The sequence below is a fragment of the Pongo abelii genome, chromosome 7 (assembly GCF_028885655.2).
Source record: "Pongo abelii isolate AG06213 chromosome 7, NHGRI_mPonAbe1-v2.0_pri, whole genome shotgun sequence".
NCBI lineage: Eukaryota > Metazoa > Chordata > Mammalia > Primates > Hominidae > Pongo > Pongo abelii.
In genome coordinates, this window is record NC_071992.2 from 31964733 (window position 1) to 31982086 (window position 17354).

General features: G+C 44.5%; 2 protein-coding genes across 2 annotated transcripts in view; one reads left to right on the top strand and one right to left on the bottom strand.

The window, feature by feature from the left end:
* Positions 1-9446, top strand: part of LEPROTL1 (leptin receptor overlapping transcript like 1) — a 42986-nt gene extending 33540 nt beyond the window's left edge. Inside the window, exon 4 of the mRNA XM_024250534.3 lies at positions 8368-9446. Coding sequence (XP_024106302.3) covers positions 8368-8598 — 231 coding nt within the window. The 3' untranslated portion in view covers positions 8599-9446. The remainder of the gene's footprint in view (positions 1-8367) is intronic.
* On the bottom strand, positions 817-15721 carry MBOAT4 (membrane bound O-acyltransferase domain containing 4). The gene is made up of 3 exons (XM_024251087.3): positions 15535-15721; positions 9630-9854; positions 817-4122 (listed from the first exon to the last, which is right to left on the bottom strand). Exons 1-3 carry the CDS (start codon positions 15651-15653, stop codon positions 3159-3161), a joined length of 1308 nt encoding a protein of 435 aa, XP_024106855.3. The 5' UTR covers positions 15654-15721; the 3' UTR covers positions 817-3158.
* Positions 15722-17354: the final 1633 nt, after the last annotated feature.

A 17354-nucleotide genomic window follows, 5' to 3' on the forward strand; every position in this document is an offset into this window, starting at 1 on the left:
AGAGTCTCTTTGACTATTCCCAACTCTGGGAAACCCCATTTATCTACTTTGTCTCCTCTGAGATACTGAGTATGGTGAGAGAAAGTATAGAACCCTTCTGGTTAAGGCACTACAAGTTTTGGGTTTGTGTGTGCGCGTTTTTAAATAGAGATGGCAGCTCCCTATGTTGCCCAGGCTGGTCTCAAACTTGAGGGCTCAAGAGCTCCTCCTGCTTCAGCTTCCCAAAGTGCTGAGATTACAGGCGTGAGCCACTGCGCCCCACCAAGGCCACTACAAATCTTTGCCATCTCTGTTCATCAAGACCCTCACTGTGTTATGTTCTGAGTGCTGAGATTGGGCTTGTGGTTTGCCTTCATGTTAATCAGTGATATTGACCTATAACTTTCTAAGTTATCTATAACTTCTAACTTAGTATTATCTTTGCGAAGTTTTAACGATTAAAAGTGTATTAGTCTGTTCTTGTAGTGCTATAAAGAACTACCTGAGGCCGGGAGCGGTGACTCACACCTGCAATCCCAGCACTTCAGGAGGCCAAAGTAGATGGATCACTTGAGGTCAGGAGTTCAAGACTAGCCTGGCCAACATGGTGAAACCCCGTCTCTACTAAAAATACAAAAATTAGCTGGGTGTGGTGGCATGTGCCTGTAGTCCCAGCTACTTGGAAGGGTGAGGCAGGAGAATCGCTTGAATCCAGGAGGCAGAGGTTGCAATGAGCTGAGATCACACCACTGCACTCCAGCCTGGGTGACAGAGCGAGACCCTGTCACACACACACACACACACACACACACACACAAAGAACTACCTGAGACTGGGTAATTAATAAAGAAAAGAGGTTTAATTGGCTCACAGTTTTACAGGCTATACAGGAAGCATGGCTGTGGAGGCCTCAGGAAACTTAAAATCATGGCGGAAGGTGAAGAGGCAGGAGGCACGTTTTACATGGCTGGAGCAGGAGGAAGAGAAAGAGCGGGAAGGTGCTACGCACTTTTATAAACAACCAGATCATGTGAAAACTCACTCACTATTATGAGAACAGCAAGGGGGAAATCCACCCCCATGATTTAATCACCTCCCACCAGGCCCCTCTTGCAACACTGGGGATTACAAGTCAACATGAGATTTGGGTGGGGACACAGACCCAAACCATATCAAAAAGCTTATTTGCAATTTTACATTTTGAAAACGATGAGAAGGATTGGTTTGGAATACTCAACAAACTGAGATACCTGTATAGTGCTTTCTATGGTGGGATAGATGTCACCCTAGATAAGCAGATGGTTTTACATAGAACATAAATAAAAAGTTTTTTTTGTTTAATTTGAACAAGCATGTATTTCTTTTAGTGAGAACTGGAGCAAAATAGAATTAGCACACCAAACCCAATTTTCATCACTGCCATTGCTTAGAAGGACAGTAAGTTTTATAAGTAAGTTGAATTAAAGTTGATTAAAGAAAAATGGTAATTACATAACAGTACAGGTGACCTGCAGATGTGGCAGTAATTTGTAAGTGCTAGTTAAATGACATTGCTACTGCATAATTTAGAAGTCCTGAAACCTTTCTCTTGTGTATTTTAAATCCTAACAGGAAGAAACAGAGGGAGTTATTTAGGATATGCCAAGAAAAAAAGAATCAAACCCACCCTCAAAGTCATATTAAAATAGTGTTTACTTCCTGTTACTGATCTCTTTGTAAGACATGTTTATGAGTCAGCTTTGTATTTAACAATTATGTAAATAGTTATCATGTGGGTTTTTACTTTATTAACATATACCTGGGAATAATATCAGCCATTTATTTTTAGGACAATTTTTTTTCAAATTTAAAAAAAAAAAATTTTTTTTTTTTTGAGTTGGAATCTTTCTCTGTCGCCCAGGCTGGAGTGTAGTGGTGTGATCTCGGATTACTACAACCTCCACACCCTGGATTCAAGCAATTTTCCTGCCTCAGCCTCCCAAGTAGTTGGGACTATAGGCGCCCACCACCACGCCCGGCTAATTTTTGTATTTTTAGAAGAGACGAGGTTTCACCATATTAGCCAGGCTGGTCTTGAACTCCTGACCTTGTGATTTCCCCTGACCTTGTGATCCGCCTGTCTCGGCCTCCCAAAGTGCTGAGATTACAGGCATGAGCCACAGCACCCGGCCTAAAAAAATTTTTTAGCAGATGGGGTCTCCCTCTGTCAACCAGGCTGGGGTGCAGTGGCACAATCACAGCTCACTGCAGCCTCGAACTCCTGGGCTCAAGAGATCCTTCTCAGCCTCCAGAGGAGCTAGGTCTTTAGGTGCATATACCATGCCCACCCAAATATATATATATATATATGTGTGTGTGTGTGTGTGTGTGTGTATATATGTGTGTGTATATATATATGTGTGTATATATATATCTATTTTGAGACAAAGTCTTGCTATGTTGCCCAACCTGGTCTCAAACTCTGGGCCTCAAGCAATCCTTCCACCTCAGCCTTGCAAAGTGCTGGGATTACAGTTATGAGCCACTGCACCTGGCCCAAATTTCCAAATATAGAAAAAAAATGTTCAAACTTAATAATGGATATAAGTCTGTAGTCCACATAACAAACCAATATGATAATGAGTTAGGTTTTGTTTTGATTTTGTGTTCCTAAAGTTCCCATTCCAGGATCAGGTGGGCCAACTGAACACTAAATTTTGGGGTGTTTATATATAGAGCGTTTGCCATCTGGTTCACAGCACTTTGTGTTTTTGTGTATCACTTTACTTAATCTTTGCTTCCACATCTAGACTGTAAACCGTAAGGGAAGAAACCACATCTTTTTCCTTTTTGTATCCTCAGTACCAGCAGAATAGCTTGCTAAAGTAGATATACAAATTCCTACTGCAAGTCACTGGGTATATTCATCCAAAACTTTAGAAAAAATTTTATTATGGAAAAGTTCTGTAAACCTTAAGGGAAGAAACCACATCTTTTTCCTTTTTGTCATCCTCAGTACCAGCAGAATAGCTTGCTAAAGTAGATATACAAATTCCTACTGCAAGTCACTGGGTATATTCATCCAAAACTTTAGAAAAAATTTTATTATGGAAAAGTTCAAATGTATGCATTATTGATGCATCATCTGGCACTTTCTAAACTATTTCCTGGGTGTTTAAGATGAAAGCCAGGGAAAGATGTCAGTTACATTTGTGCTTTTTCTTCGCCAATAGCAAAAGCAGAATACAGTACACCATAGGAAAGACACTGTTGTACGAATTACAGAGCAACCAGAGAGAGGAGAGGCTCCTGACCTCCACAGCCAGCATGATGTAGGCAATGATCAACTGGGTGTGGGCCCAGGTGAGGGTTCTATAGAACAGCCTCATCGGCCAGGATCTGATAAACTCATTGGCAAAGGAGTGAATCAGGTAGTCAGCTTCCACCATCACGGCCCAGCAAAGGAAACCAAACACCTGTCCTGGATGGAGTCCATGCCACCAGGCAGAGAAGGCAAACGTCTGCAACAAAGGCCAAGCCCTGCTGTGCTGGAATACAAGCCGTCGGAGCCATTGAGCTGTGCTTTGGTTCCACTTTCTTGCGAACACAGATATCCTGTGGGTTCTTTCCAGGGTCCAGATGTCCGCATCGGGGACATATCCCTCCTCTCCAGGGCTCTGACCAAGCTCAGGCCCAAAGCCCGCTGCGTGGAGGAGGGAGTCGTCCAGGATCCAGTGGGAGTAGTAGGTGAGCTTGAAAAGCCCAGCTGTGGTCCACGCGACATAGATGCACTCGAATTGCTGGCAATCGGTCAGTCCCGCTCCTGCATCCACCACCGTGCTCACTGCCACGTTTAGGCATTCTAGTCCAAGAATCTGCAGACCCCTCCAGCTCAGAGCCCAGAAAGAGTGCCTGGGATACAAAACACTGGACCCTTGAACACGAGCCTGAAATCGCTGGAAGGAGCACAGAGAGCCTCCCAGGAGAGCAGGGAAAAAGAGCAAGTAGCTGAAATAGGGCAGCACCTTACACACATGCTCGGACAAAGAGCTCCTGCTCCTGATGCCTCCAGATGCTGCCTCCACTTTCCCCTCACAAATGTCCAGAGAGAGGGACGTGACCCTCTGGGTCAAGAGCATGAGAGAAGAAAGAGTGATGCAGAACCTGCAAGATAATTTTTTAAAGAACATAAAAACACTCTGTATTTATTCTCTCTCTCTTATTCCAGTCTGTCATACATGATCTCACAGGAAATAGATAGGTCTGTACAGCTAAGATTAATTTCATGGCCTGCAGGACCCCATACAAAATAAATCTTAAAATAAAATAAATCAATCTTATTTATTTATTTTTTTGTCTCGGCCTCCCAAAGTGCTGGGATTACAGGCATGAGCCACCGCCCCTGGCAATATTTATAGATCTTAAGTATACAGTGGAGCTTAAGTCTAGACTAATATACCCCAAACTTTTAAGAATAGTTACCTCTAGGGAATGAGATTAGCATAAGAAGATCTTTCACTTTTTGCTTTGTTTGAATTTTTTGTAATGATCATGTGTGTTTTATAAATAAGTATATGTATATCTGTATGAATATGTGTGTATATTTGCATTTTTTTGTTTGTTTTAAAGAAAAAAAGATGCACACATTTACACGCATGTTCAACTTGAGAAGCTTCCCAGGGATCTCAGAGATTCATCCCATCTTCCATCCCGAAATCTTCCATCCTGAATAGGAGAATTTGCCTGGGAAATTTTACTTTAACAGCTGAAGACTCTTGAATTAATTCAGAACTACACACTACTCCAATTTGAAAGTTGTGGGAATAAAAATGGAATCATGGCTGAGTGCAGTGGGTTCCATCACTTTGGGAGGCTGACGTGGGTGGAACCCTTGAGCTCAGGAGTTCAAGGCTGCAGTGAGCTATGATTGCACCACTGCACTCCAGCCTACGCATCCAAGTGAGACCCTGTCTCAAATAAAAAAGAGAAAAAAAAAAAAAGAAAGGAAAAAGAAAAATGAAGTCACTTGTGTTAAAAAGCAAAACAAAACAAAACACTTCTGACAAACAGAGCCAGGAAAATGTATGAAGAGAGAGTTCTCAATGCTTGTATGTCTGATAACAAAAACTACCACAAAAGACTGCAAAAACCACAACCTTGCACAAAAACCATTGCAACCCTACACAAAAAAAAATACTTTTGTGAGGTCACCTGCCCAGCCACTGCCTGCCCAGCCACAAACTGGCATCACCCTTGTCATTGAGCCTGTACTCAAGGATAATGATTTCAAAACAATTATGTAATGCTCCTTATTTTTCTCTTAAAAAACTTTCTCTTACCGGCTGGGTGTGGTGACTCACGCCTGTAATCCCAGCACTTTGGGAGGCCAAGGCGGGTGGATCATGAGGTCAAGAGATCGGGACCATCCTGGCCGATATGGTGAAACCCCATCTCTACTAAAAATACAAAAATTAGCTGGGTGTGGTGGTGTGCGCCTGTAGTCCTAGGTACTCGGGAGGCTGAGGCAGGAGAGTCGCTGGAACCTGGGAGGCGGAGATTGTAGTGAGCCGAGATTGTGTCACTGCATTCCAGCCTGGTGACAGAGCAAGACTCCATCTCAAAAACAAACAAACAAACAAAAACTTTGTCTTCCTTTACCTACCTGAATACACATATGATGGCACACATATTCCCACTGTAATGCCCAATTCCTAAATAAGTATCATTTTCTTTTTTTATTTTTTTGGAGACAGAGTCTCTCTCTGTGGCACAGGCTGGAGTGCAGTGGTGCAATCTCAGCCCACTGCAACCTCTGCTGCCTCCTGCGTTCAAGCAATTCTCCTGTCTCAGCCTCCTGAGTAGCTGGAATTACAGGTGCACAGCACCACGCCCAGCTAATTTTTGTATTTTTAGTAGAGATAGGGTTTCACCATGTCTGCCAGGCTGGTCTTGAACTCCTGATCTCAGGTGATCCACCCGCCTCAGCCTCCCAAAGTGCTAGGATTACAGGTGTGAGCCACTGCTCCCAGCCATAAGCATCCTTTTCTTTTTTCTTTTCTTTTCTCTTGTTTTGTTTTTCCTGAGACACTGTCTCACTCTATCGCCCAGGCTGGAGTGCAGTGGCACCATCTTGGCTCACTGCAGCCTCTGCCTCCCAGATTCAAGTGATCCTCCTACCTCTCCCTCCCAAGAAGCTGGGACTTCAGACATGCGCTACCACGCCTAGTTAATTTTTGTGAGGTTTTTTTGTAGAGATGGAGTTTCATTAAGTTGGCCAGGCTGGTCTCAAACTCCTGGCCTCAGCCTCCCAAAGAGCTGCGATTATAGGCATGAGCCACCACGCCCAGCCCCATCATTTTCTTTTAGGGAGCCTCTTTCTATTTGTTATTTAGGGTGACATCAGGCAGGATCAAGTAAATGGGGAAATTAAACATTAGTCAGAGATGCAAATAAGAGAATGATGAGGAACATTGTGGGAAATGTTGATTATAATATTTCCAAGAAAGGCCTACAAAGATTAGGATCAGAGACTTGGGAGAAATTTGCCATAGAGGAAACAAAAACTCGGTAGTGAAGAAAAGATAGGAAGCTGAAGGTTTTAAATACGAACCAGGCCCTGGCTGTAAGACTTTGCCTAATGTGGGATTTGTACTGAGGAATGGATCACAGTGTGTGCTGAGCCATTCGCAATTTGAAATATGGTCTTAGCCAATCACCTGAGCTCTTACTGCTTCACCATCAAAGATCCTGCTGGCAAGATTATTGAGGAGAACAATGAATGAAAATGAAGCTCGGCACAGTGGCTCACGCCTGTAATCCCAGCACTTTGGGAGGCTGAGGTGAGGTAGGCTGATCACTTGAGCCCAGGAGTTTGAGACCAGCCTGGGAAACATGGCAAAACTCCGTTTCTACAAAAAATAGGAAAATTAGCCCGATGTGGTGGCGCATGCCTGTGGTCCCAGCTACTGAGGAGGCTGAGGTGGGAGGATTGCTTGAGCTGGGGAGGTCAAAGCTGCAGTGAGCCATAAGCATGCCACTGTGCTCCAGCCTGGGCAACAGAGTGAGACCCTGTCTCAAAAAAAAAAAAAGGAAAGAAAATTACAATGACACACTCTACAATCAGGAACGCTGTCCTGTGGAGAGAAAACAACAGTCTTCTAACTGCTGCTGTTTCTATCCATGTGTCTGAAGATTTAAGAAAAACTGACCCGCTCACTTGACTGATACTCACTGAAAGCAAGGTAGCCTCCAAATGCCACCAAACCCTGCTCACTCACTCTCTATTATGGGCTGAATGTGCCCCCAAAATTCCTGTGCTTATGGTCTAACCCCAGTACTTCAGAATGTGACTGTATGTGGAGTTAGTCTTTAAAGATGTGATTACGGTTAAATGAGGTCATTAGGATGGGCGCTAATCTAATATGCACAGAGTCCTTATGAGAACAGACAATTAGGACACAGATACATGCGCAGACAGAGGAGTGACTGTCAAATGGACATAGGGGGACACCGCCACCTGCAAGCCACGAGAATGGCCTCAGAAGAACCCAGCCCTGCTGACGCCATCATCAGTGACTTCCAGCCTCCAGAACTATGAGGAAATGAATTTCTGTTGTTTGAGCCACCCAGTCTGTGGCACTGTGTGATGGCAGCAGCCCTGCCCGACTAGCAGAGCCCCCCCATTCCAGGTCTGCTCCAGCCTCCCTCACATCCAGCCAGATCCTGTTGCCCTCCCAGCCCCATCAGGCCCCAGCTCCCTACTGAAATCCTGATTCACTCCATCCCATTTGGTACTTCCTACGCCCCACCCACCTGCCATCTTGCCTTTTACTTAGAGCAGCCAACCTGAAGCCTTTGGTGAAAATAGTCTATTTTTTTTTTTTTTTTTTTTTGAGACAGTGTCTCCCTCTGTCACCCAGGCTGGAGTGCAGTGATGCGATCTCCTATCTCAGCCTCCTGAGTAGCTGGGATTCCAATTATGCCCAGCTAATTTTTGTATTTTTAGCAGGGACGGGGTTTCACCATGTTGGTCAGGCTGGTCTTGAACTCCTGGCCTCAAGTGATCTGCCTGCCTCAGCCTCCCAAACTATTGGGATTACAGGAGTGAGCCACTGTGCCTGGCTGAAAATAGTCTTCACAGGAAAATTAAAAAAAAAAAAATTCTGGGTATAGTCAGGAGGATGGCAAAGCAAGTGAACCAACCACAGGCTAGAATCAGATAGGTGACCACCTGGAGCATCACAGCCTCTGTGCTCCAAGTGACCCTGAAGCCAGTTGTGATCACCAGAGAGAGCCAGGAACGTGAGATCTCCAGATCACAAAGCAATGTTTCCCCTCATCTCAGGGATCTTGCTGATTCATAACAACACTTCTCTAGACTGTAATTAGCTCTTGATTTCTGTTTTCTAGATGGGGTGCCTACCCTTCTTCAGCAAGATGGGAACAGCTGAGTCTGAAGGAAGAGAAACACTGACACAGCAGCTGCCTCTCCTAGCAGCCGCCATGGGAAGATTGTTACCTGCAAGCGGAGTGTCCACTCAACCCGTGCTGAGGCTGGCAGACTGTGCTGAGTCACTTCCGGGCAGGCCTGCTCTGTGGGCTCTAGGATTCCTGCTTTGCCCTCCCTCTCAGGCACAATGACAACTACTGCTCAGTGCCAGACACTGCACCACGTAGGCAACATGTGGCAGCGATGATTAGTCACAAAATCACATTTATATTCATTCTAATGAAACTGCCATTGCAAAATTATAACTGAGACAGTGAAAGAAGTCTAACCTAACCAACTCCATCTTGCTTCTAACCTCCAAGCTGTCCTTGTTCATTCCTGGGACTCATTTTGGGAGGAACTTAGTTAATAGCTTACAGTTTCAAACAAAGACAATCACAGACCTTGCCCAAAACAAACCCCCTTCTTGCCTGGAAACTAGACTGCCTTTGTAGGATTAACAAATTAGCCAAAAGATTAGAAATTATGGTTTAGGAGTCACGCAGCTAGAGATGACAAGATTCTGACCCTCCCCCAATTGCTCCTGGGGATAACATTACTATTCTAAGGCCTAAGATCAGTGCTTGAGATATTTTGCAGACCCTGCCCTTGACGGATCAGCTGGTACTACCCAGATCGATAAACTGGCTCATCTTATCTTGTGGCCCCCACCCAGGAACTGACTCAGTGCAAGAAGACTGTTCTGACTCCCTGTGATTTCATCTCCAACCCAACCAGTCAGCACTCTCAACTCACTGGCCTCCCCCTACCCACCAAATTATCCTTAAAAACTCAGATCCCCAAATGCTCGGGGAAACTGATTATGATTACTCCAAACGCTTGGAGTAATAATGAAACTGGCCTGTCTCCTGCACAGCCAGCTCCCTGTGAATTACTCTTTCTCTACTGCAATTCCCCTGTCTGTCTAGGCAGGGGAGAAGGTGAACCCATTGGGTGGTTACACTAACATTAACAACAATCTTGCAACACAGTATTGTTAGCCCCATATCTTTTTCCAGAAAAAGAAATGAGTCTGAAAGAGGTAAAATGACTTGCTCAAGGTCACACTGGTCAAATGTGGAAGAATTAGGACTCCAACCCAACACCCAGGTTCTCTCTGCTACCACTGTGATACAAGCAAACCGCAGGTGGGCTGAGCATGACCAACGAACAGGCTGCTTACCTCACGGAAGGAGGCTCATGCAGATAATACTCAGTGTAGTGCAGACCCAGGTGACACAAGGTCTGCCAGCTCATCTGAAAGCAGAAGGTCCACCTGTGGACTTGCCACGGGGCCAGGGAACAGAAGAGAGCCACGGCACAGACAGCAGGGGTGAAGACGAGCATGGCATAGGGACCCATGGCAGCCACGGCCAGGGCACCTCCTCCAGCCAGGAGAAAGAGGTACCTGAAAGAGAAGGGACACCTTGGGGAGAATGACTTAGAACAACACAGCAAAGGAATCACTGCAGATTTCACTCCAGGGACCCGATCTGGTAAGCCCCATGCAACACCTAAAGTAGCCGTGCTGTTTGCACTCTGGGGCCTTCCTTTTGTTCTTCAGAAGAAAAGAATCACGGGAGAAAGAACCAGCGTAAATTTGTAAATTTCCACCTTGGAGACAAATCTTTTTTTTTTTTTTTTTTTTGAGACAGGGTCTCTCTCTGTCACCCAGGGTGAGTATAGAGTTGCAATCATGGCTCACCACAGCCTTGACCTCCTGGACTTAAGTGATCCTCCCACCTGGGAGGGACTACAGGCATGCACCACCATGCTTGGTTAGCTTTTTATTTTTTTAGAGATGGGGTCTTCGTGTGTCGCCCAGTCTCAAACTCCTGGCCTCAAGCGATCCTCCTCCCTCGGCCTCCCAAAATGCTACGATTGCAGGCATGAGCCACACCCCTGACCTGGAGACAAATCTCAATTCCTGCCTTAGTGGCCCTGGAACCTCTCTCTTTGATGCCCACCATTCAAGGGATTCCCACCCAAGGTATTCCACCGCTTGCCCCTGACAGTCCCGGAAGTCTGGCTAGCAAGGACATCTTTGAAATCTCCTGGTACGTCATCTGACTGAAAAGTGCCGTGAATCTAGTGTCAAGGATCTAGAAGAGCGCCCTAGGCATCCTCTCAAGACGAGTGCCTTCCTTTTCACAGGGTTGTGCTACCCGGAAGTGTTCCAGAGGCTGACAGAGAAAGGAGACTCAACACTTCCCTTTGAAAAGTGAAAACTCAGAAAAATCTTTATATCCACCCTTCATCCTTACTACCGCACTTTAAGATCTTATGAGTTAGGATTTTGTTTTGTTTTATTAAAGTTTATACTTATTAAAGTTTAGGCCAGGCACAGTGACTCACACCTGTAATCTCAGCAGTTTGGGAGGCCAAGGAGGGAAGATCACTTGAGGCCAGAGTTTGAGACCAGCCTGGGCAATATAGCAAGATCCCATCTCTAAAAAAAAAAAAAATTTTAATAGCCAGGCATCATGGCCTACCTGTAGTCCTAGCTACTCAGGAGTCTGAGGTGGGAGGATCACTTGAGCCCATGAGTTAGAGGCTGCACTTGAGCCATGATGACACCATTACACTCCAGCTTAGGTAACAGTGCAAAATCTTGTCTCTAAAAAAACCCAAAAAGTTGTTACAGTTTATTATATCCTGTCACGAAAAATCTGCACAGTCACCGCAGATGAAGTCATTGCAGAATATTTCTTTTTTTTTTTTTTTTTTAGACAGAGTCTCGCTCTGTTGCCTGGGCTGGAGTGCAGTGGTGTGATCTTGCTCACTGCAACCTCTGTCTCCCGGGTTCAAGCAATTCTGCCTCAGCCTCTGGAGTAGCTGGGATTACAGACACCTGCCACCATGCCCGGCTAATTTTTGTATTTTTAGTAGAGATGGGTTTTTGCCATGTTGGCTAGGCTGGTCTCTAACTCCTGGCCTCAGTCTTAGACACTGTCTTGAACTCCTGGTACAGTCTTAGACACTGTACCTAAGGTGATCCGCCCACTCCAGCCTCCCAAAGTGCTGGGGTTACAGGCGTGAGCCATCGCGCCCAGCCATTGCAGAATCTGGACTGTTTTTTGTCAGCACCAACACTGGCTTTTGGGGCCCCCTAACTTTCTTCATTCTGTCCTTGCATTCCTTTTGGTGTTTTCTTGACGTCTTTTTCTCTCATCTGGGCTATGTCTTACAAGTTTATGCTTGGGTTCACTTTTCTTTACATAATCCAGGGAATCATAAATCATGCCAGTTATCTTGTTACAACAAAATGGGATCAGAATCTAAATACAAAGACGATCTCCATCTTATATATCATGTCCACGAGATCTTGTACATTTTGGCTAGTTTTTCCCAAATTTCTTTCTTATTACTGTTGCCTTCCCAGAGTGAAGGATGACCGTGACTGTATGTTTCCACCAAAGTCGTCAGTTGATTATGAACTCCTTTGAATGGGTAGCTGCTGTGTCTTTCATGATAGTGGCCAATTTTCAGGTGGCCAGGGAGGAAAAGAGCAGTGTTTTGTCTTGTTTTTGGGACAGGGTCCCTGTTGCCCAGGCTGGAGTGCAGTGGCATGATCATGACTCACTGCAGCCTTGACCCCCCCGGATCAAGAAATCCTCGCACCTCAGCCTCCCTAGTAGCTGGGACTATTGACACGCACCACCATACCTGGCTAATATTTTTTATATTTTTTGTAGAGATGGGGATTCGTCATGTTGCCCAGGCTGGTCTTGAACTCCCAGACTCATGCAATCCTCCTGCCTCAGCTTCTCAAAGTCCTGGGATTACAGGCATGAGCCAGGGTCCCTGGCCAGTGTTTTTTTAAATGTTGTAAAATACCCACATTGATGAAATGGTTTGTGAATCATGCCTCTCTCTCAGAAGGCAAGGAGATGCGGATCTGCAGAGGCCTGGGAAGCTTCACATTATGCACACTTGGTTCTTCCTTCTGCATTATATGGAGGCTTGTTTTTTAATTGGTGCCAAACTAATAAAGCTGAATGAAGGGGTCAGAAAAAGTGTGAAACAGCTGGGCGTGGTGGCTCATGCCTGTAATCCCAGCACTTTGGGAGGCTGAGGCAGGCAGATCACTTGAAGTCAGGAGTTCGAGGCCAGCCTGGCTAACATGGTGAAACCCTGTCTCTACTAAAAATACAAAAAAAATTAGTAGGGTATGGTGGTGGGCCCCTGTAATCCCAGCTACTCGGGAGGCAGGAGAATCACTTGAGCTCAGGAGGCAGAGGTTGCAGTGAGCTGAGATCGCACTGCTGCACTCCAGCCTGGGTGACAGAGAGAGACTCCGTTTCAAAAAGAAAAGAAAAGAGAAAAAAAAGAAAAGAAAAGAAAAGAAAAAAGGACCCACTTGTCCTTTTGACTCGCTGGGAAAGCGACTCAAAGAAGCCTAGGATTTCTCTACCAACTCAGAACCAGGAAACACCATTGCAAGGCAAATGTGTGTCACGGCTCCAGGCACAGTGCCAAGTACAGGTTAGCAAGAACCACTTTCTTTCTTGGGGGAGAGCGTTAAGTGTCTCAGTGTGAGAGCATCTATTACTCAAAAGCCTGGGCCATTCCTGTGCTTCTCTTTGAGCCTATGCTTGGGGTGACTTCCCCCCTCAACACCCCAGTTAATATTGTGGTCTAAGCCTTCACTTCCCTGCTATGGGAAAACAAAAGGGGGAACATTTATCCTTTACACAGCAACCCTCCCACCCACAGGCAACTCCCCTAGGAGATTTATAAACATTAAATTTTCTGTACATGGACAATGTAGAATGTGTGACTTAGCGATTGCTTATTTCATTCTAGGCATAGTGCTAATAATCCTTTACGAGAAATATATTTATTTAATACTTAAAATAACCCCATGAGATAGGCATTATGTTTTCTGTTTTACAGATAAGAAGAGGGCATTTGGGTGAAGTATATTGACGTACACAAGGACACTTAGTTAGGTGAGGGAGTCAAGACAACAGGCTGAATCCAAAGTGAGAAGTCTTTTTTATTTTATTTTTATTTTTTTGACAGAGTCTCTCCCTGCTGCCCAGGCTGGAGTGCAGTGGCATGATCACGACTTACTACAACCTCAACCTCTTGGGCTCAAGGGATCCTCCTGCCTCAGGCTCCTAAGTAGCTGGGACTACAGGCATGCACCACCACACTTGGCTAATTTTTTGTACTTTTTGTAGAGACGGGGGTTTTGTCATGTTGCCCGAGCAGGTCTCAAACTCCTGGGCTCAAGCTATCCACTTGCCTCTGCCTCCCAGTTACTGGGATTACAGGTGTGAGCCACTGCATCTGGCCAGAAACTGAGCAATCTTCACCCTAAGGTAACTCCATGAGGGTTAATCCTTATTTTTGCACTCATGTTGCTTTATTGTTTTGAGAATCTTTCTCAAAAGGAAACTTCTTTACAGCTGTTCCCCAACTCCAATCTCCATAAGTGAAGTTAAGGGCCATCAGACAGTTGTGAACACGTGATCATACCATTGTTTAATCAAATTCCACGATCCTAACTGATCGTTAGATACAGCCATATTTTATTTAAGAATCCCAATATACAAAAATCCTAATTCCCAAAATAAGTGAATTATTAGGAAGTGGCCCTTTGGCAACAGATTTTCACTTTACAAAAGGACATTCCACAAAACCTTGTTAAAAATAGGGACTGTCAGGGAAAAAGGGTTGAAAAACTAACTCTTGGGTACTGTGCTCACTACCTGGGTGATGGGATCAATCATACCCCAACCCTCAGCATCATACAATATACCCATGTAACAAACCTACACGTGTACCCCTTGAATCTAAAATAAAAGTTGGAATTATTTTTAAAAATGTATTTCAAATTAGCTGGGCATGGTGGTGTGCACCTATAGTCCCAGCTACTGGGGAGGCTGAGGCTGGAGAATCCCTTGAATCCAGGAGGTGGTGGTTGCAGTGAGCCGAGATCGTGCCACTGCACTCCAGCTTGGGTGACAGAGAGAGAGACTCTGTCTCCAAAAATATATATAAATAAATAAAATAAAAAATGTATTTGCGACTTTTCAATTTAACAGAAAGTCATGTAGCCATGTTAACAGTACACTCACCATTTCTGTTCTATGTTCAGTTAAGTTCTTGCCTTTTGACTATGTTAAAAAAATAAAATCTTATATGAGCAATCTAAAAAAATAGGTGCTGTCTCTAATGTGTTGAGGTTATTTGATATTTAAAAAATCATTACAATCAAGTCATCACATCTCTAATGACAATAATTTTTGAACTTCAATTTATCATATAGCTAATCTAACAAGATTCATTTTGACTTATTTCATTTCTCTGAGAATTCATATAAAGGCACTTTAAAAATCACGTTTAGTTATAATAAAACTTATACTGATGTAACTTTATATAAAATTTAATTTGATTGAAAATGATAAAATTCCATAAAATTAGGACTATTCAAGAATATCTGAGATCCATGGTTGACAGAGATGTATCCATTTGGAGAATTCCTGTACCATTGCAACAACCATCTCTCCTGAGAGTTTATTTTCATCCATCTGCCATTTAAAGTGAATCCAGCAAACCTTATGTCAGTGCAGACAGGATGTGAATTTCCAGTTTAATTTTACTCTGTTATACATATTCATTATCAAACAATCAATAATCAGTGACAGTGAGAGTAAGTTAAAAACAAGTGTAATTAATATATTGTAATCTTCACATCTGCAATCTACTCTGCGTTTTCCCTACTATAGTATTTCTGAATTTTTTTTTTTTAGATAGAGGCTTGTTCCATTGCCCAGGCTGGAGTGCAATGGCGCCATCTCGGCTCACTGCAACCTCCACCTCCTGGGCTTAAGCAAGTCTCCTGCCTCCCTCCCGAGGAGCTGGAACTACAAGCATGAGCCACCATGCCCAGCTAATTTTTTTTGTATTTGTATTAGAGACAGGGTTTCGCTATGTTGGCCAGGCAGTTCTCAAACTCCTGGCCTCAAGTGATCCGCCCGCCTCAGCCTCCCAAAGTGCAGGGATTACGGGCGTGAGCCACCACACCCAGTCACTATAGTATTTCTGGATGTAAGAGTAAAAATAGCCATCCAGCCTACCTGGCACGAGTGGAGAATGAATCCATGATGCAGAGATAATTGAAGAGAAGTGCAAAGGGAAATGCAGCCCCCTGGTAAAATGATATAGGATGGAGAAAGAACAGCCGAAGCCACTCCATTAGGGACCAGAACAAAAGAGCCTGTCTTTTCCAGTGTCCTTAACTGATGCCTTCCTCCAAGAGTAATCTCAACCAGGCTGTCTCTGGTCTTTTTATCTGGTTTAGCAGGGCTAGGGTGAGCAAAAGGCAAACAAAAGCTCTGGAGATAAGCAGAATAAAAGCTGGCTTTCTGATTGAGGAACTGCACTATGGAAACCAAAACACGTTTTGGTGTAACATTAATCATGACATGCACTAAAAACATTGCTTTTGGAAGTTGTGGTTTTGTTTCATTGACATAGTATACTATTTACCTTTCCAGTCATCATGCTATCATATTTTCTTCACTAAGTTAATGAAAAATCTCATTTCCTAACTGTGGACAGACACTCTGTGGACTGAAAAGGGGAAACAAGAATGTAACTAGGAGGAAGGGAAGCAGGTTCTTTTCTTTTTCTCTTTTTGAGATAGGGTCTGACCCTGTCACCCAGGCTGGAGTGCAGTGGCGCAACCTCGGCTCACTGCAACCTCCACCTCCCCAGCTCAAGTGATCCTCCCACCTCAGCCTCCTGAGAAGCTGGGGCTACAGGCATGTGCCACCATGCCCAGCTAATTTTTGTGTTTTTTTTGTAGAGATGGGGTTTTTCCATGTTGGCCAGACTGATCTCAAACTCCTGGGCTCAAGCAATCCTCCTGCCTCAGCCTCCCAAAGTGCTGAGATTATAGGCATGAGGAACTGCACCCAGATGGAGGCAGGTCCTTAAGGCAAAAACCAAGATTCCCCCTCCTCACCACAACTCTCCTCCTATGCTACTTTTTTTTTCCTATCAGTACCTCTTATGTATATATTTCTCAATTCATTTGCCTAGCCCCTTTACAGCGTGAGCTCTACAAGGGAAAGACTTCTTTTGTCGATTACTATATCCCTAGCACATAGAACACTGCTGAAAACATACTATATACCCAGTAAATATTTGTTTAAAAGATTTTGAGGAGGCCAGCCGTGGTGGCTAACGCCTGTAATCTCAGCACTTTGGGAGGCTGAGGTGGGTGGATCATCTGAGGTCAGGAGTTCAAGACCAGCCTGGCCAACAAGCGAAACCCTGTCTCTACTGAAAATGCAAAAATTTAGCTGGGCATGGTGGTGGACACCTGTAATCCCAGCTACTCAGGAGCCTGAGGCAGGAGAATCACTTGAACCTAGGGGGCAGAGTTTGCAGTGAGCCGAGATCATGCCACTGCATTCCAGCCTGGGCAACAGGAGTGGAACTCTGTCTCGGAAAAAAAAAAAAAAGAAAAAAAAATGTTTTGAGGATACAAAAGTGTAGAGGGGAAACATTTCAAGAGAATCTTTTCTTGACAAGTAATACAGAAGAGACTTACTAGAGGCAAGACATCTCTTGGCTGGTAGTGATCCATCTACTGAGCCCAGGGCATTCCCGGGCTGTCCCTGACCAGCTGCTCTGCCTCTCCAAAGGCACGTGCATGAGCAAGCTGTCAATAAAGGACAGGAAAATCTGACATGAGCATCTTCAGGGCAAGGACCATCTTTTGGTGAGAGACTGTATTCGTCCGTTTTCACACTGCTATAAAGAACTACCTGAGACTGCGTAACTTATAAAGGAAAGAGGTTTAATTGACTCACAGTTCTGCATGGCTGGAGAGGCCTCTGGAAACTTACAGTCATGGTGGAAGACAAGGGAGAAGCAAGTACCTTCTTCA

What these genes read in the sequence shown, in the direction of transcription:
- MBOAT4 (XM_024251087.3), bottom strand. Translation starts at nt 15,653, where the DNA reads ATGGAGTGGCTTCGGCTGTTCTTTCTCCATCCTATATCATTTTACCAG. An exon ending in TCATTCTCCACTCGTGCCAG is followed by an intron (nt 9,855 to 15,534) that starts GTAGGCTGGATG and finishes CTTCTCTTTCAG; the next exon opens with GTACCTCTTTCTCCTGGCTG. An exon ending in CATGAGCCTCCTTCCGTGAG is followed by an intron (nt 4,123 to 9,629) that starts GTAAGCAGCCTG and finishes ATTATCTTGCAG; the next exon opens with GTTCTGCATCACTCTTTCTT.